At 32.6% G+C, this 21,718-nt stretch overlaps 1 protein-coding gene and 1 long non-coding RNA gene across 2 annotated transcripts in view; one reads left to right on the top strand and one right to left on the bottom strand.

Moving 5' to 3' along the window:
* On the bottom strand, positions 1 to 5,912 carry LOC132742724 (uncharacterized). The gene is made up of 3 exons (XR_009627461.1): positions 5,530 to 5,912; positions 3,601 to 3,697; positions 1 to 1,519 (listed from the first exon to the last, which is right to left on the bottom strand). It is a non-coding gene; the product is annotated as an uncharacterized LOC132742724 (long non-coding RNA).
* A 5,609-nt stretch (positions 5,913 to 11,521) lies between these two features.
* The window catches only part of LOC132742727 (serine/threonine-protein kinase Nek9-like), a 51,587-nt gene continuing 41,390 nt past the window's right edge, over positions 11,522 to 21,718 (top strand). The window contains exons 1-6 of the mRNA XM_060731193.1: positions 11,522 to 11,807; positions 13,086 to 13,406; positions 15,265 to 15,445; positions 16,155 to 16,289; positions 18,386 to 18,486; positions 20,052 to 20,234. Of these exons, the coding sequence (XP_060587176.1) occupies positions 13,176 to 13,406; positions 15,265 to 15,445; positions 16,155 to 16,289; positions 18,386 to 18,486; positions 20,052 to 20,234 (831 nt within the window). The 5' untranslated portion in view covers positions 11,522 to 11,807; positions 13,086 to 13,175. The remainder of the gene's footprint in view (positions 11,808 to 13,085; positions 13,407 to 15,264; positions 15,446 to 16,154; positions 16,290 to 18,385; positions 18,487 to 20,051; positions 20,235 to 21,718) is intronic.

Raw genomic sequence — 21,718 nt, 5'->3', positions numbered from 1 at the left:
ACCACTGCGAAAAATATACTGATATACGGGAATATACGGTCCCGTATTTTTGACATATACGGGCGTGTACGGGATGTATTTGTCGAATATACGGACCAAGTATACGAGTCCGTATAGGGAACACCGGGTATACGGGAAGTCCGTATATGCATCAGGCATATACGGAATTCCGTATTTGCACCATATACATGTACGTATATTTGTTCGTATGTTTGAAGTATACGGAGAATAAAATCCCGTATACGGACTTTATCAAGGTTGTTATCCCTAGTATACTATAAATATACCAAGGATATACGGGACCGTACATTCTACATATACCGAGGATATACGGACTCGTATTTTCTACGTATACAGAGGATATACGGAACCGTATATTCTACATATACAGATGATATACGGACTCGTATTTTCCACATATACAGATGATATACGGAATCGTATTTTCCACATATACAGATGATATACGGAATCGTATTTTCCACATATACAGATAATATACGGAATCGTATTTTCTACATATACAGAAGATATACGGAATCGTATTTTCTACATATACAGGGGATATACGGAATCGTATTTTCAATATATACAGGGGATATACGGAATTGCATTGTTCAGTTGTACACAGGGTATACAGAACTGTATTTTCGAGATGAAAGAAGGTACAGATACTATCAAAAGCATGCATTTACATATAAGTGACACGTATACATGACCGAAATGCAGGCTTGTACAATAGAACATGTTTGATTAAACATTGCGAATGAGAACTGTAAAGTCATATGCTTAAGAACTTTATCTTTACAATTGGAGTATTTCAAATAATAAAGTAAAAACCAAATCGAGTCACTCTTAAATATTTATTATTTCATAAACATATATTCAATATGTATACATATATTAAACAAAATAAACATGTCTTCGCTACAATAGTCATATATTGCTGTAAGCCTTATTCTAGCGGGACACATTATTGTATCGTTGCAAAGGAACGGCAATATATCGGTATGTTGCGATACAGAGTCATGAAATACGTATCACAGTGTAGAACATCTGCACCGCGATATTTTCTTCAGAGATCGAATTATACATGTACATTTTTCGATATTTTCATGCCGTAACCTTTAAAAATTGCATGTTGTTTAAATCTAGAACAAACTATGCTAACTTGAAGTTCTTTTCGATTGATCTTAACAATTATTCATATGAGCCACTTATATTACACCTATAAAACATTTTAAAGATATTCATATCATTTGTTCGTGTTAACATTTACATATTATTTTAGGAAAATGAGTCCATAGCACAAATTGATAATTACAGAAAGTTTTAATAATAATCATTAAAATTAACAATCCGTATTCACAGAAATTCGTCATTCAAACAGTGTTCTTAAAAGCACTTAAATAAATCAGTCATCTATAGGAATGTTACGTAGACCAGAGTGACGGTGTCTATTTCGTGACGTAGGAAATGTTTTCTCCAGATATTACAATCTTCTTCGGCATGTGTGTATCTGAAAAAAGAGAGTTTAAAATCCTGTTTAAATAGTGTCATGAAATAGTAATCACAACTTTCAAAAAGACTATACACAAGCATTTATTAAAAGTATATACATATACAATTTTTCTTTCATATGCAAATTTCAAAATTATTTTATATTATTAGGATAAAGATGTCATTTATAAGCAACCATTTACACAGGATTTAAATGAAATGATTAATATATGACAGATGATATGTTGTTAAATAACAATGATAAGTTAAATATGTTTTTGTTATGAAACTTTTACGAATATTTATATTTCACACTTGTAATATAAATTATTATGGTATCTTTGTTCTATGTAAAGACTATTTTATTGATTGAAAATATATTTAAACAAAATAACATTGCAATGGGAAAAAGTGCTGACATAATCTTTTTGATCGTTTTACGATGTATATAAGCATCGTTAGCAGGAGTCAATTCGTTTGAAAAAAAAAGGTTTAAAATGTACAGATATTTGCTTAGTAAGATGTAGATCCGTGTTTGCACAATGATATCCAATTAAGTAAAAGGTGGAATACCCAGCTATACTTCTCATTTATATAAAAACGTAAATTTTAACAAATTTGGATTATTGTTTGTTTCAGTTTCAATTGTTTCAAAAACTGTCTCATCACAACTTCACAGCAACGAATGAATACCTTCAATTTACAATAGTGTAGATTAATATTTTTTATTGTTAAGACTGTTTAACTAGGTAAGTTGACAATAGAATCTCTTACAGTGTGCAATCACTAAAAAAAAGTGATAATTCTCACATAAATTATAAATTAAAATATCCTCCCTTGCCTGTAGCATTAATCTGATAGTATGAAATCATATTCAGATAATAAAATATACGTATCATATGTGACAATTGCATAAAATAACATAGGAAATATTTTAGTTAATACATGCGAATGCGACAGTATTACGTGCGCACCTGAAACATTTACGTATCAACGCCATATGTTTCACGTGCGCACAAGTACTGTGCGTTTTGTATAATAATTAAGTGACGAGGTGGTCAAGTCCACTATCCAGATGTAAAACAGCTATCATATTGTGTTTATTATCTTCAATTCAAACAGGCTAGCTATATAAATTAAATTATCAACAAATTTACCAACTCTCAGCGTAATGCAGTAGATAAGGTTGTGGTAAATATCAATGCAAGAAAGCTAGGCTCGGATTGCGCCTTTTTCCCAAAAATATTGCTTTATAATTATCAATAAAGTAAGAAAGTTCTGTATCATTTATTGTAAAGATTATAAATGCTGTGCTATTTTCTATTAACTTCTCATTTTGTTTTAAATGTAGCTATATTTAGCCCTATTTAGCAAGTTAGTTCAAACTTATACGTAATGCATGATACTGTACACAGACTCTTTCAACTATAGTAAAGTTTGCACGAAATACTCTTGCACTGCAAAAGTACTATGACTACTACATACTACACACTGTACAGGATACAAATCACTATCATCCGTGCATGTATATCTAAATTATTAAATATCATAACAAAACTACCTTACTATCCCAATTCATTTTTCTAATGTAAAATTAAAAAAAAAATATATGGAAAGAAAAACGCAAAAAATGAGACAACTTGTGAGGCTCGAACTCGTGATAAAATTTAATGTGTTTGACATTCGAATGACTTTACTAACTTTGCCATCAAGACATTTCAAATTCTGTTTCTTATCTTACATTATATTCGCTTCTGAAAACCCTGTTTTACCTATTCAGACAAAGGTTGTTAACTTTAGTGTGCATGCACAAAAGCATTTTCAAATGCGCTGCAAAATGCTTATATGTCTTAATTGACATCATTTTATGAAGTGTGACATCATCCCGCCAACAAGATATAAAAGAGGACCATTGTATTTATAACTAACCACATTTATTCATGTCAAAATAAATGCGTGTAATTAAGGAAATTTGACTTTGCCTTGAGAAAGAATAAAACACATGATGTCAGCACGGATGGAAATATATGAGTCTTGGTACGTCCGTGTAATTGTCTTATTTTATTCACAAAATACAACAATGTATATACGTGAACTTACATCTTTATTACTTGCTACCATACTTTGCTTCATCTATAATTGCTGTAAAGAGGGCACAGCTGCATTTCTGGAAGATTTAAACACGCTGTACACTGTCCTGAAAAATCACAATATAACTTCAGCATAAACTGATAAAGAGCACATTGAAAATATTTCATAAGTGATCACATGTGCGAAAGTGTTAATACTGTAGGAACGTGTTCACTTTTATGTGTATGTGTAGTTATGTATGTTTGTGTGTTCGTGCGTGTGTTACCATATCGCTTTATGTGAAATATAAGTCAAAATATGGAATGTCGAAAAATTTGTGATGTGCAAAGGCTCTATACAGTTGTTCAAGCGTTTAAATTTATGTGTAACGAAATATTGAATAACTGTTTCCTCAAACAGGCGCGTGTTTGTGACTGACCCATACGATATCACCTTATGCGTAATGTTTATCTTAAAAACTAAACAAAGTGTTTAATTAAAATAAGAAAAAAAATATTTAAATTTTAATTTGTCCAATAAAAAATCCAATGTAAATGTTGAAAACTCAGTTCATGTATATACAATTTAAAATCTGGGTTATCCTGAAAATCGTAGATAAATAACCAAGAATATCGAATGAAAAAAAAAAGAGTTGTCTGTCCTGAATTGCAAGTAAACTCGGTCTAGCTAATTACTGTTTATGCTAAAACAATACAAACAAAACCGTTTTAAAACTTCTGGTTCGTTGCTATATTTTATATTCACGAGTTTTAAAATTCTTACACCGACACTAAGCTTCGTATCAATGTAAAAAAAAAGCATATCTTTTGACACCAAGGGTAAGTAAGTTACACCTGTCGACCATATAACATGCAAGCATACAGATATTTATCTGTCATTCTATGTATTAATGTAAATAAAAAATTCTGAAAAATATATTCATTTTATTTTATTCATCTAAGTGTATAATGATTTAAATGATAAAGACATATTTGTTTGCTATTTTTGTTTCAGATTTGTATTCATTTATATATAGTTAATATAAATAAGAAATATATAGAAACATGTGTACAGAAACTTAAAAAAAGTGAATAAAAATGAAAAGAACGGAGTCTTTAAATTGACTTATGTTTGCATCAAATAATGGGGATTTGTATAAAAATAAAAACTACATATATAAAACAAGTATTCTGCTTGTTGAATTATCAAGACTGAGAAAGACGATTTTATCTAAAAAATTATAAAAATATTTTTAGAAGTACTAAGCAATTTTCTTTTAAAATATGTTAAACGATTAAATCTCATAATTTTTTGTTATTATATTGAATAGATAAAAAATAACCTATGTTTCGGCTATTAATTTCATAAAGTACTATTAAAACAAATAGAATTTGAGTGTGTCTTTTCGATATGATCTTTTAGCTTGCTTGATTGCACATTGACTCGAACCCCTGATTTTAAGTGATAATTGAGATCGCTCAAGATTATAAAGTCCAATCAGTTGACCAATCAAGCATACATAGGTCGTGTCACACACACTGATTAATCCTTTTGTACTACCATGTTCAGGGGTTGTAATACCTTGACATCTTCGATGTTTAAATGTCGTAATTTTTAACGTGGTGTCTTTTTTACCCTAAAGGGAAGTTATGATAAACGTATTTAAAAAATGCCCTTTTCATTTTTTTGTTTTGCATTTTTCAAACAAATTATTTATTAAACAAGATACAGTTTAGAAATCAAAATCAAACTCGTAACCTCCCAGTCTAAATTTAGGGATATATCCCTGCTTTAATTATCTAATCCGGCGGCCATATTGGATAGCGAAACAGATTAAAAAGTGTTAAAGTTTTCTAAAAGCAAATCAGTTTAAACCTGAAATAAGCTGTTGTTCACAAAATGCAACTATTCTATTGATCGCATATTGATCTAACAACGGTAAAAAATAACTTAACGTACCTTGTTTTGCAATATTCTTAATTTTATTAACCATCCATTTCCAATCGCGTTGTTTCTTTTTTCATTTCGCCCGCGCTATTTCTGATTGGTTGATAGGATTCACGTGATACAAAACCAACGCTTTAAACTCATTGGCTGTTTTGAAAACGCGTGATATGCCTAGATACCGTTTGTGAAATAAAGCATTTAGCATTAATAATGCCACGGATTTATATGATGGTCCGTGATAATGCGGTAGAAACCAGAAAACTAAGTCAAAATAATGCAATATTAAATAGGAAATATCAAATAACTTTGCATACATGTATAACATAACCATTGATACTTTTTCATAGGCAAAACTTTGATTCTAATGCTTAATCGGTTATTTATTTTTTAATAATAATAATAATAATAATAATAATAATAATAATAATAATAATAATAATAATAATAATAATAATAATAATAATAATAATAATAATAATAATAATAATAATAATAGTAAAATTTATCATAATTTTAATAGTAAAATTTATCATATATTTTAGTTAGACAACTATAATTAAATAAATGTATGTGTGTTTTAATAATAATACTTATGATGATGATGATGATGATGATGTTGATAATGATAATAATAATAATAATAATAATAATAATAATAATAATAATAATAATAATAATAATATTTATGATGATAATAAAAGACGTTTTAGAAGCGCTAAGAAATATTCATAAATTACACAAATTTTTGTTACAACAACAATAAGCGGGTAAAGCATGAAAATAAAAATAAAAAAATAACTTATCAAGAGAATGTATTTTTTATATTTCTTTTCTTTTTTAGTCGAATTGTCAAAATTCTAAACTATTAAATTGCTGTAATAAAGGATTGATAATTAATAGTAAAATTTATCATATATTTTAGTTTGACAACTGTAATTAAATAAATGTATGACTATGTGTGTTGAAAGCTCAGTACTTATATTAAAAAAATAACTTTTTATTCATTATCTGCTCTAATGAAATAATTGTTCTGTTCGGGACTTTATTCATAGTATGTCCCAGTTTCTATTATGCAGTAGACACGTTATTTCATTCAAATAGTTTTTAAAGCCAATAAGGACACAAAACATACAAAATAACCAACAGTGTATGACATCAACATATATACATTATATCAATAATCATCAAATGTTTGGAGATGATCGATTTGATTGATAAAGAAACTACCTGCCAAATTTTTCATGTAGGTACACATATAATATCAAAATTAATATATAACTTATAAGTCTCTTACCAGGTACATTACACTCAACGTTATTTCTCTTAAGAACAAAAAACTCTTCAGTATCACAATTTTGACTGATATGATTTACACTCTGCCCAAGAATGTTGACGTATAGTAATAACAATCTTAACACTTACAAAATAACATTCACATATTCACATGTATTCTGTATCGATTATCTTAAAACTTACAAAATAATATATACATATTCACATGTAATTCTGCATCTGTTATTATAATAGATATATACATATAAACATTACATGTAATACTCATTGAAAATTGTAATTATTATTGACTTTAGTACATAAACAATATTGACATATGTGTCACGGTTCAGAACTGTTCACTATTTAGAGCAGAAATGGTCGGATAGCTCAGACGTTAGTGTCCTAAACGGTACTTGAGAGTCTAGGTTCGAGTACCAGTCAGGCTCCACATTTTTCTTACCCTGTGATACTTTGCGCCCAACGGGGCACCATGGCTGCATATAGCTCAGAGTTTAAGTTCGCATATTGCTTGTAAATCTGTGAATCTTAATAAAGCAGAGGAGTATGCCACTGTTCAGGAAAAGATTTGTAAGCGGCCGAATAGCTCAATCGGAGTCCCCGGTTCGAATTTCGGTCAGACTGCACATTTCTCTCACCCTATGAAATACGACAAAGCATTTATAGATACAGTTATAGAATAAATCACAAATCTTATGAACTATTTATTACACAATGATTATATACAATACTTCTATTACGTTATATCTACGATTTTTACAAATGAGTTTGTATATATAATCACTTATGACTTTATAATAATATTTTATGTTTATTGGAGGTGATTTATAGGCCCACTGGGCCGTGTATATTTGATATGTTGTAAAATTAGATTTGTAAAATAAGTTTACACATGTCATTAAAATAAATAAATTACTTACTTCCTTACTTATACACATAAATGAAATATAAAGGTCCCTTCACATTATCTGCGGATTTCATAATTGAAATTAAACTTTATCAGTATAAGAATATTTGGAGTATCGGTGAAAATTCGAAAGTCCAATTTAAAAATTGATTTTACTATCAATATATGAGCCGTGTCACGACAAAACCAACATAGTGCGGTTGCTACCAGCATGGATCCAGTCCAGCCTGCGCATCCGCGCTGTCTGATCAGGATCCATGCTGTTCGCTGTCAGTTTCTCTACTTGTAATAAATTTGGTAAGCGAATAGCATGGATCCCGATCAGACTGCGCGGATGCGCAAGCTGGTCTGGATCCATGCTGGTCGCAAACCCACTATGTTGGTTTTGTCGTGACGCGGCTCATATAATTTAGTATGTTCTTTATGATTTTTTAAAACAAAGTACGATAATTTTTATTTTTTAAACAGATTTTTACTCATACAAAAACTGTTTCCAAGATACATAATTTTATTTAAACCAGGGTACAAATGTTAATTTACATAGCACGGCCATGTTCCCCTGTCCTGAACAATGTTCAAGTCACCGTTTATGTAGAAACACGGCTGATGGGAGACGAGGAAACTCGGGAGATGATGATGATATTTTTCAAGAAATGCTATTTCGAATAATTTGACATCATCTATCAACAATACATGTACATACACCCCAGTGACATCCATCTGATTTTAGCTTGTTAACTTAGATATAATTGGACCTGGTGGCAGGGTACTTCAAAATATACTTTAAGATTAATCTTGTTTGTGTCTTGTTTAAATGACGAATTCCGCCAGATAAAAGGATAACAACAACGCGACGCTGCAAAAACATTTGAAAGAATGCAGCAGTTATGTCTGTTTCATTTTAATATGTCGGGTTAGAGTCTTTATAATATCTAGAACAAAATCACATAGGATTACAATTTTATTCCCTTATTTCGTACATGAATTATATTAGAAATTAACAGTAAAAATTACCGTTAAGACATTCAACACCAATTGCGCTAACTTACGTAATCGGAGAAAACCGACACTCGTTATACCCTGCTGCGTTTATGATCAATATCCGGATCAATATCCGGCTTAATCAGTATTGGCTTCGATTATCGCAATACAGCACGTGGCTATTACACAATATTATGTCATAAATGAGACCGCGCTAAAGAATCAAAATTGGGGAATTCGGAACTTCATAAGATTTCTATTCAAAACATGTGTACAAAAACGCAAATTTTTATGTTTCCTGAAATAAAAGATTAAATAAATAAATAAATGAATGAATGAATGAATGAATGAATGGATGAATGAATGAATGAATAAATGAATGAATGAATGAATGAATGAATGAATGAATAAATAATAAATAAATATATAAATATAAGAATAAATGAGTGATGAATGTATGAATAAATGAATGAATGAATAAATGAATGAATGATTGGTTGATTGATTCAATGAATGAATGAATGAATGAATGAATGAATGAATGAATGAATGAATGAATGAATGAATGAATGAATGAATGAATGAATGAATGAATGAATGAATGAATGAATGAATGAATGAATGAATGAATGATGAATGAATGAATGAATGAATGAAGTTAATGAATGTTAATGAATGAATGAATGAATGAATGATTGAGATATATTTGTTGATTTTTTCTTACATATGCAAGTACATGTATTATATTATGTATAGCCTATTTTTTGTAGGACATATTGTTTGGTTTTATTAACCTGTCAATTACATACTGATTACACGGTCGATGCACACAGTATATTAATCTTCGATAGATGTTCGGTAAGTTCCGTGAGATGTACGCTGTACGATGGAATTTAATTTAATTTGTATCTCTAAACTAAGTGTACTCAGCGTTATAGCGCAACAGGGTAAATCACGAGTTTATAATATAAGTGCCGCACGTGTTTTAAGTTCGAGGCCGCGTTGGTCCGTGTTTTTTTTCTTATTAATATTTTCAACATTATTGAATCTATATTTGATTATTTTATGTTGTTCGTTTTTTTTATTATGTTTTACTTTATTTTGTTATGTATATACTCTTTTTAAATAACATGTTTTTTAAGAATTCATGTTTGAAATTAAAACGGATTAAAATCAATAAATGTCTTTTCAATTCCTTTAAAACACACTACAAATCTGTTCCATTAAATATACTGCAAAAATAAAGAAAGGGTACTAAAACAATGGAAACAGTAAGGATCGAACCAAAGACCTCTCAATTATCATGCATTCTCTTTACCGACTGTCCTATTGTGAATCAACGAAAACCTTCACATTCAGCTAGGCTAAGCGTGACTTTCAATCCATGACTAATATACTCCACATTAATTCTCGTAAACTACACGGACCAAACCGAAGTGGAATCGAATATTTAAATGAACCCTATAATGTATTCATAATTGACAGGTCAATAAAATCAGACTATATATAAACGTAAAATTTAAATGCTGTGTGGACAATCCCGATTTCATCTTCGTGATTTCACAATTATTTTAACTTTCACGATTTCAACTTCACAGATTCACGATTTTAATATAATTAATTCATGTTTTGAACATCACAATTTCAACTTTATCATTTTCTCATCTTTGGCTCATCATTATAAAATATTATAATGTTAATGAAAAAGAAATTACAAAATAACATGATTCACCATAGATGCAAAATACAAAAAAGTACTATCTAATCGTCAATCGCAATTGTAAAGTATTCGCTATTTATCTGCGGGTGTATGCTAAAAAGCAAACACAGCGGTATTGAGCTAGAATACCGCGTCTGCATGCTACAGGTGGATGTCTTACACTTTCTGTGCACTGACGGTATCATTCGCTATTTCTATATACAGAATCCGTATTTGCACGAATACGGAATTTCGTATTTTAGTAATATACGGACTTGTCATAAAAATTCCGTATATTAGTAAAATACGGACTTCGTACATCAAATTTCCAGTATATTACGAGTGTACGGAGTTCGTATACTAGTCATATACGGACTGATATAATATACGGTCCCGTACATCTCCGTATTTCAAGTTTCCCGTATTCTTACACGTATATTAATGATATACGGAATTCCGTACACTTCCGTATATCCATGTCTTTTTCGCAGTGTACATAATCTTACACACAACACATGTTAAGGAAATTGGCATATAATTGGCAGGGACTGACCTGTCGCCTTGATCTTGAAGATTTAGCTAGGCTACATGGGTAGATTTCCATTGGGATGGCAATGATCGAGCCTTCATCAATGGACTTTTGGAAGTTAACTTCTAGGATTCCCTGCTCTATATATAGGAAGATTAGTTTGAAATCATATGATTTCCAACCTCCTTAAAAAATCACAATTGGAGTGAATAGTCAATTTCAACGTATATTTGGGGACATTTGTCATATTGTAAATATGTGTAATAATGAGAAGAACAATGAGAGCGTGGTCAATTTATTTTAGATAACCCATTAACAAAGCCTCGTGAGCATATCACCTGTGATTGGTCATTATTATAAAATTCTGATGTGATGGGGTTAGTCAATCATGTGATATAAGATAGGCGACAATCTGTAAAGGTCTAACACAACTAAATTAAAGCTTATACGAACGGTAGGTACAATTTAGCATAGCCTAACCTTAGAATGACTATGACGATAAATTCATGGGGTAATGTTTTAGCCAATGTTTACAGTGGATATAAGCTTTTATTATTGCGCGTGAAGATTAAGTCTTATTTGACGTTGTTTTATACATCATTCTTATAAAAGAAAGTAAATTTTAGTCTTTTTTAAAAGGATTAGTTCATCTTTTACTGATTTTCTTTTATTTCTTTTCTTTCATTTTCGGAAAACTCAATGCACTACTTTATAGAATCGCAAGAAGCAAAGCTGTACGTCCTAAGCCAAATATTTCAAGTCAAGTCAAGAGTGTTCCGCTGTTTTTAGTTCCATTTAATCTTAAATTATACAGCTACATAACTAGTTTTAATTAGATGAATGGAATGTCAATAACCCTGCGGATGTTTTAACTTTCAAAGGTATTGTTTCAATATTAAACACGGTTTCACGTGCTATCCGAAACATGGTTGTCCGGAACAGAGCAACTTTTCTAAAATAAACCAGTGACGCTGTCTATAAAGAGTATATACTTTAACTTGAAAATGTGTTATCTGTACGTCAGGGTTAATTATTTGATCCTTTATATACTTTGTGTCTCTTGTCATCTCAAACATGCAAAAAGGGCTTAGCCCTTCAATCAGAGCCAAGTCATCCTACAGCCTACAGGTATTTGGCTTGTAGGTCTTATCTATCTATATTGTGGTTTAGGTCTTATCTATCTATATTGACAGATTTTGATTTTTATAATATCGGCTATATGCAAGTTTAGTTAGACAGTGACATGGAGCTAAATTTAAGATGGAGAAGAGACTGTGACGTCACACAGTTAAAATCGATTAGTATTGGCGGAATTATGTTCCCGCAAGTTATCATAAGTCGCGAGATTTGATGCATCCTGGGTAAAAATAGCAAAAATACCGCTATATTGAATTCCCGGATATACATCAACAGAAAAGACTAAACATTTTTTACTTATATAAGAAGCAATAGTTATTTATTCTAAAATGTACAAAACACACTTTTCCCCAATTTCTCCGATGAAAATTCATCATGCATGTAGGCAATGTAACCAATAATTAAGGGATATCGCTGAAGTTTAACGATAGTTTGTCATACTGTGATACATTACAAGTATTTTTATCAAGGCATTGAATTAAGCAAATTATTAGGTTTTCAGTAATATCCAATTCAGCTTACTTTTGTTGTTTAAACAGACATAACTAATTTGATAAAGGAGATGCAACAAAAGATTCCAAAATTTCATGGTTAGGATATATACATGTAAAAGAGAAGAAGAAGCTTGGGACCCAGTATTTTTGTTATATTTCAATTAAAAGTTTACTGAGACTTTGTTAAGCTCACTTTTGGCGCAAAATTAAGTCCTACATTTTATACCCATTCAAAACATTGGAAACTAGCAATCCAAGTAGGAAATTCAGACCGATCTTGATCATGCTGAATTATGGATTTATTTTATAATATACAATTGATAGGTTTGTTTTACTTAGACCAATCAAGTATATGTATCTTAAATAAGTATAAGCAATATTCCTGACACTTTTATTTAGACAAACAGCTTAATTAAGTGTGTTAAAAAATCAGAATTCAGCAATAATATATTTGGTTATTCCTGAAAACATTTAATTGTTTAGTCATGTGATTTTACGTTTCTCACAATATTAATATTACTATTGCAGATTTACAACATCAAGTTTGAAACAGCAAGTATGAATAAACTGCAAGTATGATAAACTACAAGTCAGAAACATGATAACTGTGAGCTAAACATGAGTGAGAGAGCTACAGATAGCCAATTGTTGTCATGTGACACAAACGAGTTAAAACCAGATGTCCATGGAAAACAGGACGGCAAGCCAAGCCCTATTAATCATCCGAATTTCATTCCTGACGCTAGTACGAAATTTTCCGATCCAAGATCAAAACCGAAAGCTTTCCTGATGGAGAGTAAGCCACCCGTTGGACCTGTAGATAGCAATGGTAACAAGACAAAGGTGCAGGTTAGTGAAAATTAAATAAGAACATCTCCATGGATATGAAAAAAATCTTAAGTAAAAAAAATGTAGTAGTCTTACTGTAATGCTGTCCCGCCAAAAAAATTCTAACATCAGCCAATAATGTAGCAAATCGGTTAATCCGGAATGTTATTTTTATGCTACCGCCATTAATGGCGGGGGGGGGGGCATATAGTCAGTTACCCTGTCCCGTCATTCCATCATCATTAGTTTCCCTTCATTATCTTAGTAACGGTTGCACACATTGAACTTAAATTTGACATATGGATATATCATGAGAAAATACAGGTCAAGTTCGAATTTGGTCATGGTCCGATGATTTTTGACAGAGTTATGCGCCTTGATGAATTTTTCAGTTTCTGTTCATTATATCCCCAACAGTTGTACACATTTATTCAAATTTGACATATAGATAATCATACGTCAAAGGTCCTGGGCAGGTCAAGTTCGAATTTGGTCATGGTTTGATGATTTTTGGCAAGGTAATGCCCCTTTCACTTTGAAAATGATATGAAATTTTCAGTTTCCGTTCATTATCTCCCCAACAGTTGTACATATTCAACTCAAATTTGACATATAGATACATCTTAGGAATATGCAGTTCAAGTTTGCATTTGGTCAGTGTTCAATAATTTTGGACAAATTTATCTCTCTTGAATGTTGGAAAAAATTTGAATTTTCAATTTTAGCACTCATACTTTTGTGGAAGTAAGTGTATGTAATCATTATTTTGGCTTCAAATATGCAATATGCAATTTACAAAAGGTTAACACTGAATATTTTCAGTGCCTTGAACTTTGTATAAAATGGTTTGTGTTAACATTGAATAGTTTTAAGGGCCGCTTTCAGAACTTAAAATTAATTGTGCAGTAAAGGTAGCAAAATGTAAGGAAAGTGGTATGTTTACTTCCATATAACATACTAATTCATTATGTATAATTATATGCATCGCCAACAGAGCTAAATGAGCTAAAGACAGTTTTCATGTACATTGTTTTTGGCAAATACAATGTAAGTATTATTTTGGAACTGTAGCAAGATACCAAAAATATTACAAAGATTTTAAGAAATAAAAATGATAGAATTTCTGAGTCATAACTGTCCTGTAAGATATTAATAGCATTTCTGTGCTGTTTTTGGGACTGCTGCTTAGCTGTGCATTAGTTATCCTAAAAAATTTTATAAGATAATTTTATGTACTTGTCTTTATGTTAGAATTTCATTATAAACATGTCAATGAAAATGTGATTCTGTTTTGTTGATATGTGACAGAATATTATATGAGCCACGTCACAACAAAACCAACATAGTGCTCGGATGCGCAGGCTGGTCTGGATCCATGCTGGGCGCAAACGCACTATGTTGGTTTTGTCGTGACGCGGCTCATATTTATTTTCAGGCAGTTTTATTGTGTTATGGAGAAGGTTAAAGACATTAAATTATTTCATCATAATTAAAATTTGATATTTGTATAATTATCATGTCTTTTTGTTTGAAATACAGCTTTCTTAAAAAATTATATACTTAAAGTTTGTTTGTTTGTTTGATTGGGAATTAAGCCACACCAAGTCAGTATAGGTCATACGGCAACGTTCCAGTGGAGGAAGACTTCAGGTGTCTCTCCAGGCATTATTTCAGGCACAAACGGTCACCTTAGTAGAACTATTGACATTCGGTTAGCTAGCTTGATGGTTTCCTCTCATAAAAGAGTCCAAAGACCATGTTGGGATTCGAACCCATAGCGGTGAGGGGCTAGTGGTTTGAAGTCAACTACCTTAACCACTCAGCCACGATCGCCTTTTATAAACTTACAGCCGGGTTGATTATTTTGTTTGATCTTCAGACTCACCGGAGCGTGTCACATGACCATGGCCATCATCGCAGCGAGTCACATGACTACAACAAGAACCGTGGGTCGGTTGCATCATTTGGATCATGTGACAGTAAAACTTATGAGGAACAGGAAGTGGTCATATCATACCAAGATGAAGCTGTTGATATAGAAGAAACAGGGGCCGGCTCAGGTAACTGTTTTATATACTGTGAATTCACATAATTGCTAGGGCATAAAAGTTCGTGGCTTTAACAGAAAGAACATTTTCGTCACAGGCATCAGATTATCGGATCAGGAGGAAAAATATACTTTAAATGATAGTATATTTTTAAGAATTTTTTTTTTGGGTTTTGATATTTAACATGAAAAACTTGGCTTTTTATTAATCTGGTCTTAGTTTTTTCGTCCCTGGCTCGATAGTCTTGTGTCTGTGATTTTCATGTGTTCTTGAATTCATGGATTGTCTATTTCTGCAACAATAAAGATTTATGTTTGTTTATTATGTCCCTGTCTTAAGTTATTTGTGAATAAAAATATAGTATTGTTTGGTTGAAGAAAGTACATTTAAGGGGCATTTGATTGAGAGATAGCTAATCCTAAAATAGATCACATGGTTAAGGGAATATGGTTTCAATAGTATATCTGATTTGTTGATTTTTATTTCCCCCTCCCCCTATATATGTATTCAAACTCTTTTCTGGTTGAGATGTTGATAGAAAATCAAATTATATGACAGTTGTAAATTACAGACACAATAATAGAATCTGACTTGAGAATTTAATACATTTTAACAAGGCGATAAGTATAAATATAATTAAGTAATCTCCACATGTGGCTATAACTATCTGCAACCGAAGATTTTTAGGAAGATTGAAAAGTGTTCAAATGAATTTTTTCAGGTAAAGAAGTTCCGTGCAGACTTGTGATAATCTCCAGTAAGATGCGGAACACTGCTGCCATTTTACGTGCCTTACAGCCTAACGTAGTCCTTGTTCAGTATAAATATTATAATTCAACCCTGGATAGCATATTAGGTATGTCAAGTCTTTTTTTTTCATGTGAGATACATGTTTTTAAGTTTTTCTACACTAAATATCTTCTCTTCACCCCCCCCATTATTATGTCTCCCCCACCTCGGGGGGAGACATATTGTTTTTGCCCTGTCCGTCAGTCCGTCCGTCCGTCCGTCCGTCCGTCCGTCAGTCCGTCCGTCCATTCTTCGTTTCCGGACGATAACTAGAGTTCCTTTTGACCTACAGCCCTCAAACTTCATAGGATGATTGGTCTTATAGAGCTGATGATCCCTATTGTTTTTGGGGTCAGTAGGTCAAAGGTCAAGGTCACACTGACCGTTGGTCAATTTCTCGTTTCCGGATGATAACTAGAGTTCCTTTAGACCTACAGACCTCAAACTTCATAGGATGATTGGTCTTATTGAGCAGATGATCCCTATTGTTTTTGGGGTCAGTAGTTCAAAGGTCAAGGTCACAGTGACCGTTGGTCAATTTCTCGTTTCCGGATGATAACTAGAGTTCCTTTAGACCTACAGACCTCAAACTTCATAGGATGATTGGTCTTATAGAGCAGATGATCCCTATTGTTTTTGGGGTCAGTAGGTCAAAGGTCAAGGTCACACTGACCGTTGGTCAATTTCTCGTTTCCGGATGATAACTAGAGTTCCTTTTGACCTACAGCCCTCAAACTTCATAGGATGATTGGTCTTATAGAGCTGATGATCCCTATTGTTTTTGGGGTCAGTAGGTCAAAGGTCAAGGTCACACTGACCGTTGGTCAATTTCTCGTTTCCGGATGATAACTAGAGTTCCTCTAGACCTACAGCCCTCAAACTTCATAGGATGATTGGTCTTATTGAGCAGATGATCCCTATAGTTTTTGGGGTCAGTAGTTCAAAGGTCAAGGTCACAGTGACCGTTGGTCAATTTCTCGTTTCCGGATGATAACTAGAGTTCCTTTTGACCTACAGCCCTCAAACTTCATAGGATGATTGGTCTTATAGAGCAGATGATCCCTATTGTTTTTGGGGTCAGTAGGTCAAAGGTCAAGGTCACAGTGACCGTTGGTCAATTTCTCGTTTCCGGATGATAACTAGAGTTCCTTTTGACCTACAGCCCTCAAACTTCATAGGATGATTGGTCTTATAGAGCAGATGATCCCTATTGTTTTTGGGGTCAGTAGGTCAAAGGTCAAGGTCACAGTGCAGTGGGGGAGACATGCGCTTTTTTACAAAAGCATCCTCTAGTTTTTATTTGGTTATGTCGCACTAACATTCTATAGATCAATTGACAACTTCCCAGCTTTACTGGTGGAGGAAGACCTCCGATGCCTCCTGTACATTATTACAGGCACAAACAGGTACCTGAGTAGAACCAACAATGTCCCATAAGCTAACTGGATTCTAAGCTGTCTCCACATGTAGAATCTAATAATGCTTGCCCACGACCTAACAGCAGTGAGAGGCAAGTGGTTTGAAGTGAATGGCCTTTAACCACTCAGCCACAGATGAAGGACTTATTTGTTATTCAATCTGGTCAAAACCATCCATTTTTTTTATGGAAAATTTTCACAATATGAAATGACTGGATAGCCAATAGAAGAGACTTTGATTGTCAGACTGCAAAGATAATTTTCATTATCATTTTTATCCTTTTTTTTTTTTTTTAAAGAAATCAGAATCAAATTTTGAGTGCTTTGTTTTTAGACCATGCATTATTCTATGACAACATAGAAAAACTGATATCCATTTTCATTCTCAGATGCTCATATAAATAGAGTTGATACAAAATAAGTTGAACTGGGTAAAAAAATGTTAGAAAAAAAAAACAATCTTGACATTATTTAGTTTATTACCATCACAAAAACAATGTTAAACAGTGGCAAATATTAGTTTTTGATGTAACACAGTCATCAGTTAATAAGATACACAACAAAATGATGTCACGACAAAACCAACATAGTGCGTTTGCGACCATTTGTAATAGAGTTTGTAAGCGAACAGCATGGATCCTGATCAGACTGCGTGGATGCGCAGGCTGGTCTGGATCCATGCTGGTTGCAAACGTACTATGTTGGTTTTGTCATGAAGCGGCTCATTTTTCAATTTTCATTTCAGAACTTGTGTCTAGAAGTCTTGGAGGCAGAAAATGTTCCAGCATTTCCCTGATATTAAGTTGTTCTGGTTTATCTATACAGCTGAGTGGGAAAGAAGACAAGGTAGGTTTTATTTTTTCATTTAATAATGCTTCATGTTCTTTAGCTTAGTCAATTACTTATGATCAAGTTAATAATGAATGGTTTAGTAAAAAAGGCTTTTCTTTGAAAAATAAAACAACCCATGACTAAACCAATAACTGTTGGCTGAGCCAATAACCAATGACTGAGGCATTAACCCGTGGCTGAGACAGAGTCATTAACCCGTGGCTGAGCCAATAACCAACAGCTGAGCCATTAACATGTGGCTGAGCCAATAACCAAAGGCTGTGCCATTAATCCGTGGCTGAGCCAATAACCAATGGCTGAGCCAATAACCAATGACTGAGCCATTAATCCATGGCTGAGTCATTAATCCATGGCTGAGCCAATAACCAATGGTTGAGCCATTAACATGTGACTGAGCCAATAACCAATGGCTGAGCCATCAACCCCTGGCCGAGCCAATAACCAATGGCTGAACCAATAACATGTGGCTGAGCCATTAACCAATGGCTGAGCTATTAAGCCATGGCCTAGCCACTAACCAATGATTGAGTCATTAACCCATGGCTAAGCCAATAACCAATGGCTTATTCTAAAACCCATGACTGCATCAATAACCATTTGCTGAGTGAAAAAGAACCATGGCTGAGAGAAAAACTCATGGTTGAGTCAATAACCATTTGTTGAGTAAACACCCATAGCTGAGTGAAAAACTCATAATTGAGCAAATAGCCAATGGCTAAGTCAAATTTAATGGCTGATTTACTTACTAATGGCTGAATCAATTGTCTATATCAAATTCAAAACCAATGGCTGATTTAATAATTAAATGCTGTGTCAATAGTGAGTAACTCTATACCTTCTGAATTTTCATAACTTACATCATATACTTGTCCAGCTTGTGTAGGAAATGTACATTAAATAGATATCAAGTTTGTCAGCCTGACTGTGACAACAATATAGAGCCTGGTCACACTGCAAGGATGTTCAGATTGGTCGTGCTCTACTGGTGACAAAGGCTAATCATTATCATTTTAAGCAAGGGAAGGGTTCATTCTAATTTGGTGAACATTTAAACATAATTAACAAAGATAATTGAATGCATAGAATATATATTTTACTGTAGCCATGGAAACAGGTATGAAAGTGAAATATAGATAGACAATACATGATATATACCGATGAAGCGTCAATATTGGTAACCTATGACTCGTTAAAGGAACTCCACTGAGGGCAAAAAGCCTAAAAAATAAAATTTGAATGTTTTACATAGATCAGCTGGGTTTCTTTAAAACAGAAAGATAATGCAAAAGTTGATAAAAAATATATTGAAAATCTTATTTTTATAGTATTTTAACCCAATTTTAGTGGGAAAGATAATATATTTTATCCCAATTTTGAGTTATTTTTCAAAATTGATCTGGAATTATGCATACAAGCTATTGATCAAATACATCAAATGAAATATTAATGTCAAAAAATATTTTCAGTCCAGTCATCTCAATAAAACCTCAGTGGAGTCCCTTTAATATGATTTGAACGGAAACACTAAACACTAACAGCTGTTAACTTTTTTATTTCAGACACAGTTTATTACCAGACAGACACTGACGGATAATGAGGCAGTGAAGGAATTTTTTATGACACTAGTCAATAAGCATGTGGATAAGTCAGATTCTAGTGCAAGACTGGACTTCATGTCGTGTAACCTTCTTCTCCACACTGACGGAATGTCCATTGATAAAGAGATTGAGAATTGTGTTGGGGTAAGGGACTTAGATTTCACTTTCACAAACATTATTTTGATATTCTTGTGGGGAGGGGGGGAGCAAGTGAGAGTAGGGGGGGGGGGTCATAAAATTGGGGGAGAATGTGGGCTTTATGTATTGATGTGACGTCATTTGCGCTGCATATAAATATAGCGTTAAAGCGCACTAATGTTTGTGTTACACTATAGGCGCGTTAATGAAAAATGACTCTTTTTTACAGTTTACTGTTCTTATATATGTTATAAATAGAACATTATACTGTGTTGATTCAATACTAAATTTATTGAACTCATTCAATAAAACAATATCATGTTTTCGCCGGAGGCTCGCGGAGGCTCGCATAATATGATTTTATTCAACTCGTTCAATAAATTATCAAACCTACACACAAAAAATCCTCTATATATTAAAACTTGGCTTTTTATTGTGGCAAAGACATAATCACATTAAGTGAAAAACCATCAGAACTGAACTGGAAAAAGCATAGATCTAGACTACAGAATGTTTTTATTAAAAAAATATTGACCCTCTTGCCTGAATTATTATTACATTTTTGGAGAATAGATACAGGGTAATCTTATTGTAAACTGAATAAAGTTCATTCTGTAATGGCCCTCTGTTAAAAAAAAGAATTTTTAAAAAAAAGGCTCGTTATCCTGTTTTGGTGGCATGTCCGTCCGTCTGTGACACAATTTGTGTGGACAACTCGTCAAAGAACTAGGAGTGCAATTTCATACTAATATTACAGGAATGATCAAGTCAAGTCTGCATTTCATGGGGATTTACCAGTTCAATGATTTTTGTCAGAGTTATGGCCCAGCAATGATATTTTTTTTTAAAGTATGTCTGGTATACATGAACTTATGCAATTTGAATGGATTGTAAGCATCTCAATTTTTGCATTTAGATGTTGAAAATTCAGAACTCCAATGATCTGAAAATGAAGTTCTGAACTCAAAGCACGGCAAATCAATTTTTAGCTCGACTATTCGAAGAATATGAGAGCTATTGTAGTCGCGTCGGCGTCAGCGTCCGCGTCGGCGTCTGCGTTGGTTAAAGTTTTTTGTAAAGTCAAATATCTCAATTATTACTTGAGATATTCAATTGAAACTTACAATACTTATTTATAGTAACAAGGTTCATCAGATTGACAAGTTGGATAACTCTGTCTACAATATTGACAGAATTATGCCCCTTTTTAACTTAGAAATTTTGGTTAAAGTTTTATGTAAAGTCAAATATCTCAATTATTGCTTGAGATATTCAATTGAAACTTACAATACTTATTTATAGTAACAAGGTACATCAGATTGACAAGTTGGATAACTGTGCCTACAATATTGACAGAATTATTTGCCCCTTTGGAACTTAGAAATTTTGGTTAAAGTTTTTTTGTAAAGTCCAATATCTAAATTATTGCTTGAGATATTCAATTGAAATTTAAAATACTTTTTTTATAGTAACAATGTACATCAGTTTGC

Source organism: Ruditapes philippinarum, unplaced genomic scaffold (assembly GCF_026571515.1).
Source record: "Ruditapes philippinarum isolate M1 unplaced genomic scaffold, ASM2657151v2 ctg2406_1_1_1_1, whole genome shotgun sequence".
In the NCBI taxonomy this organism is placed as follows: Eukaryota; Metazoa; Mollusca; class Bivalvia; order Venerida; family Veneridae; genus Ruditapes; species Ruditapes philippinarum.
The sequence above is the reverse complement of the archived record's forward strand: the minus strand, read 5'-3'. Positions and strand labels throughout refer to the sequence as shown.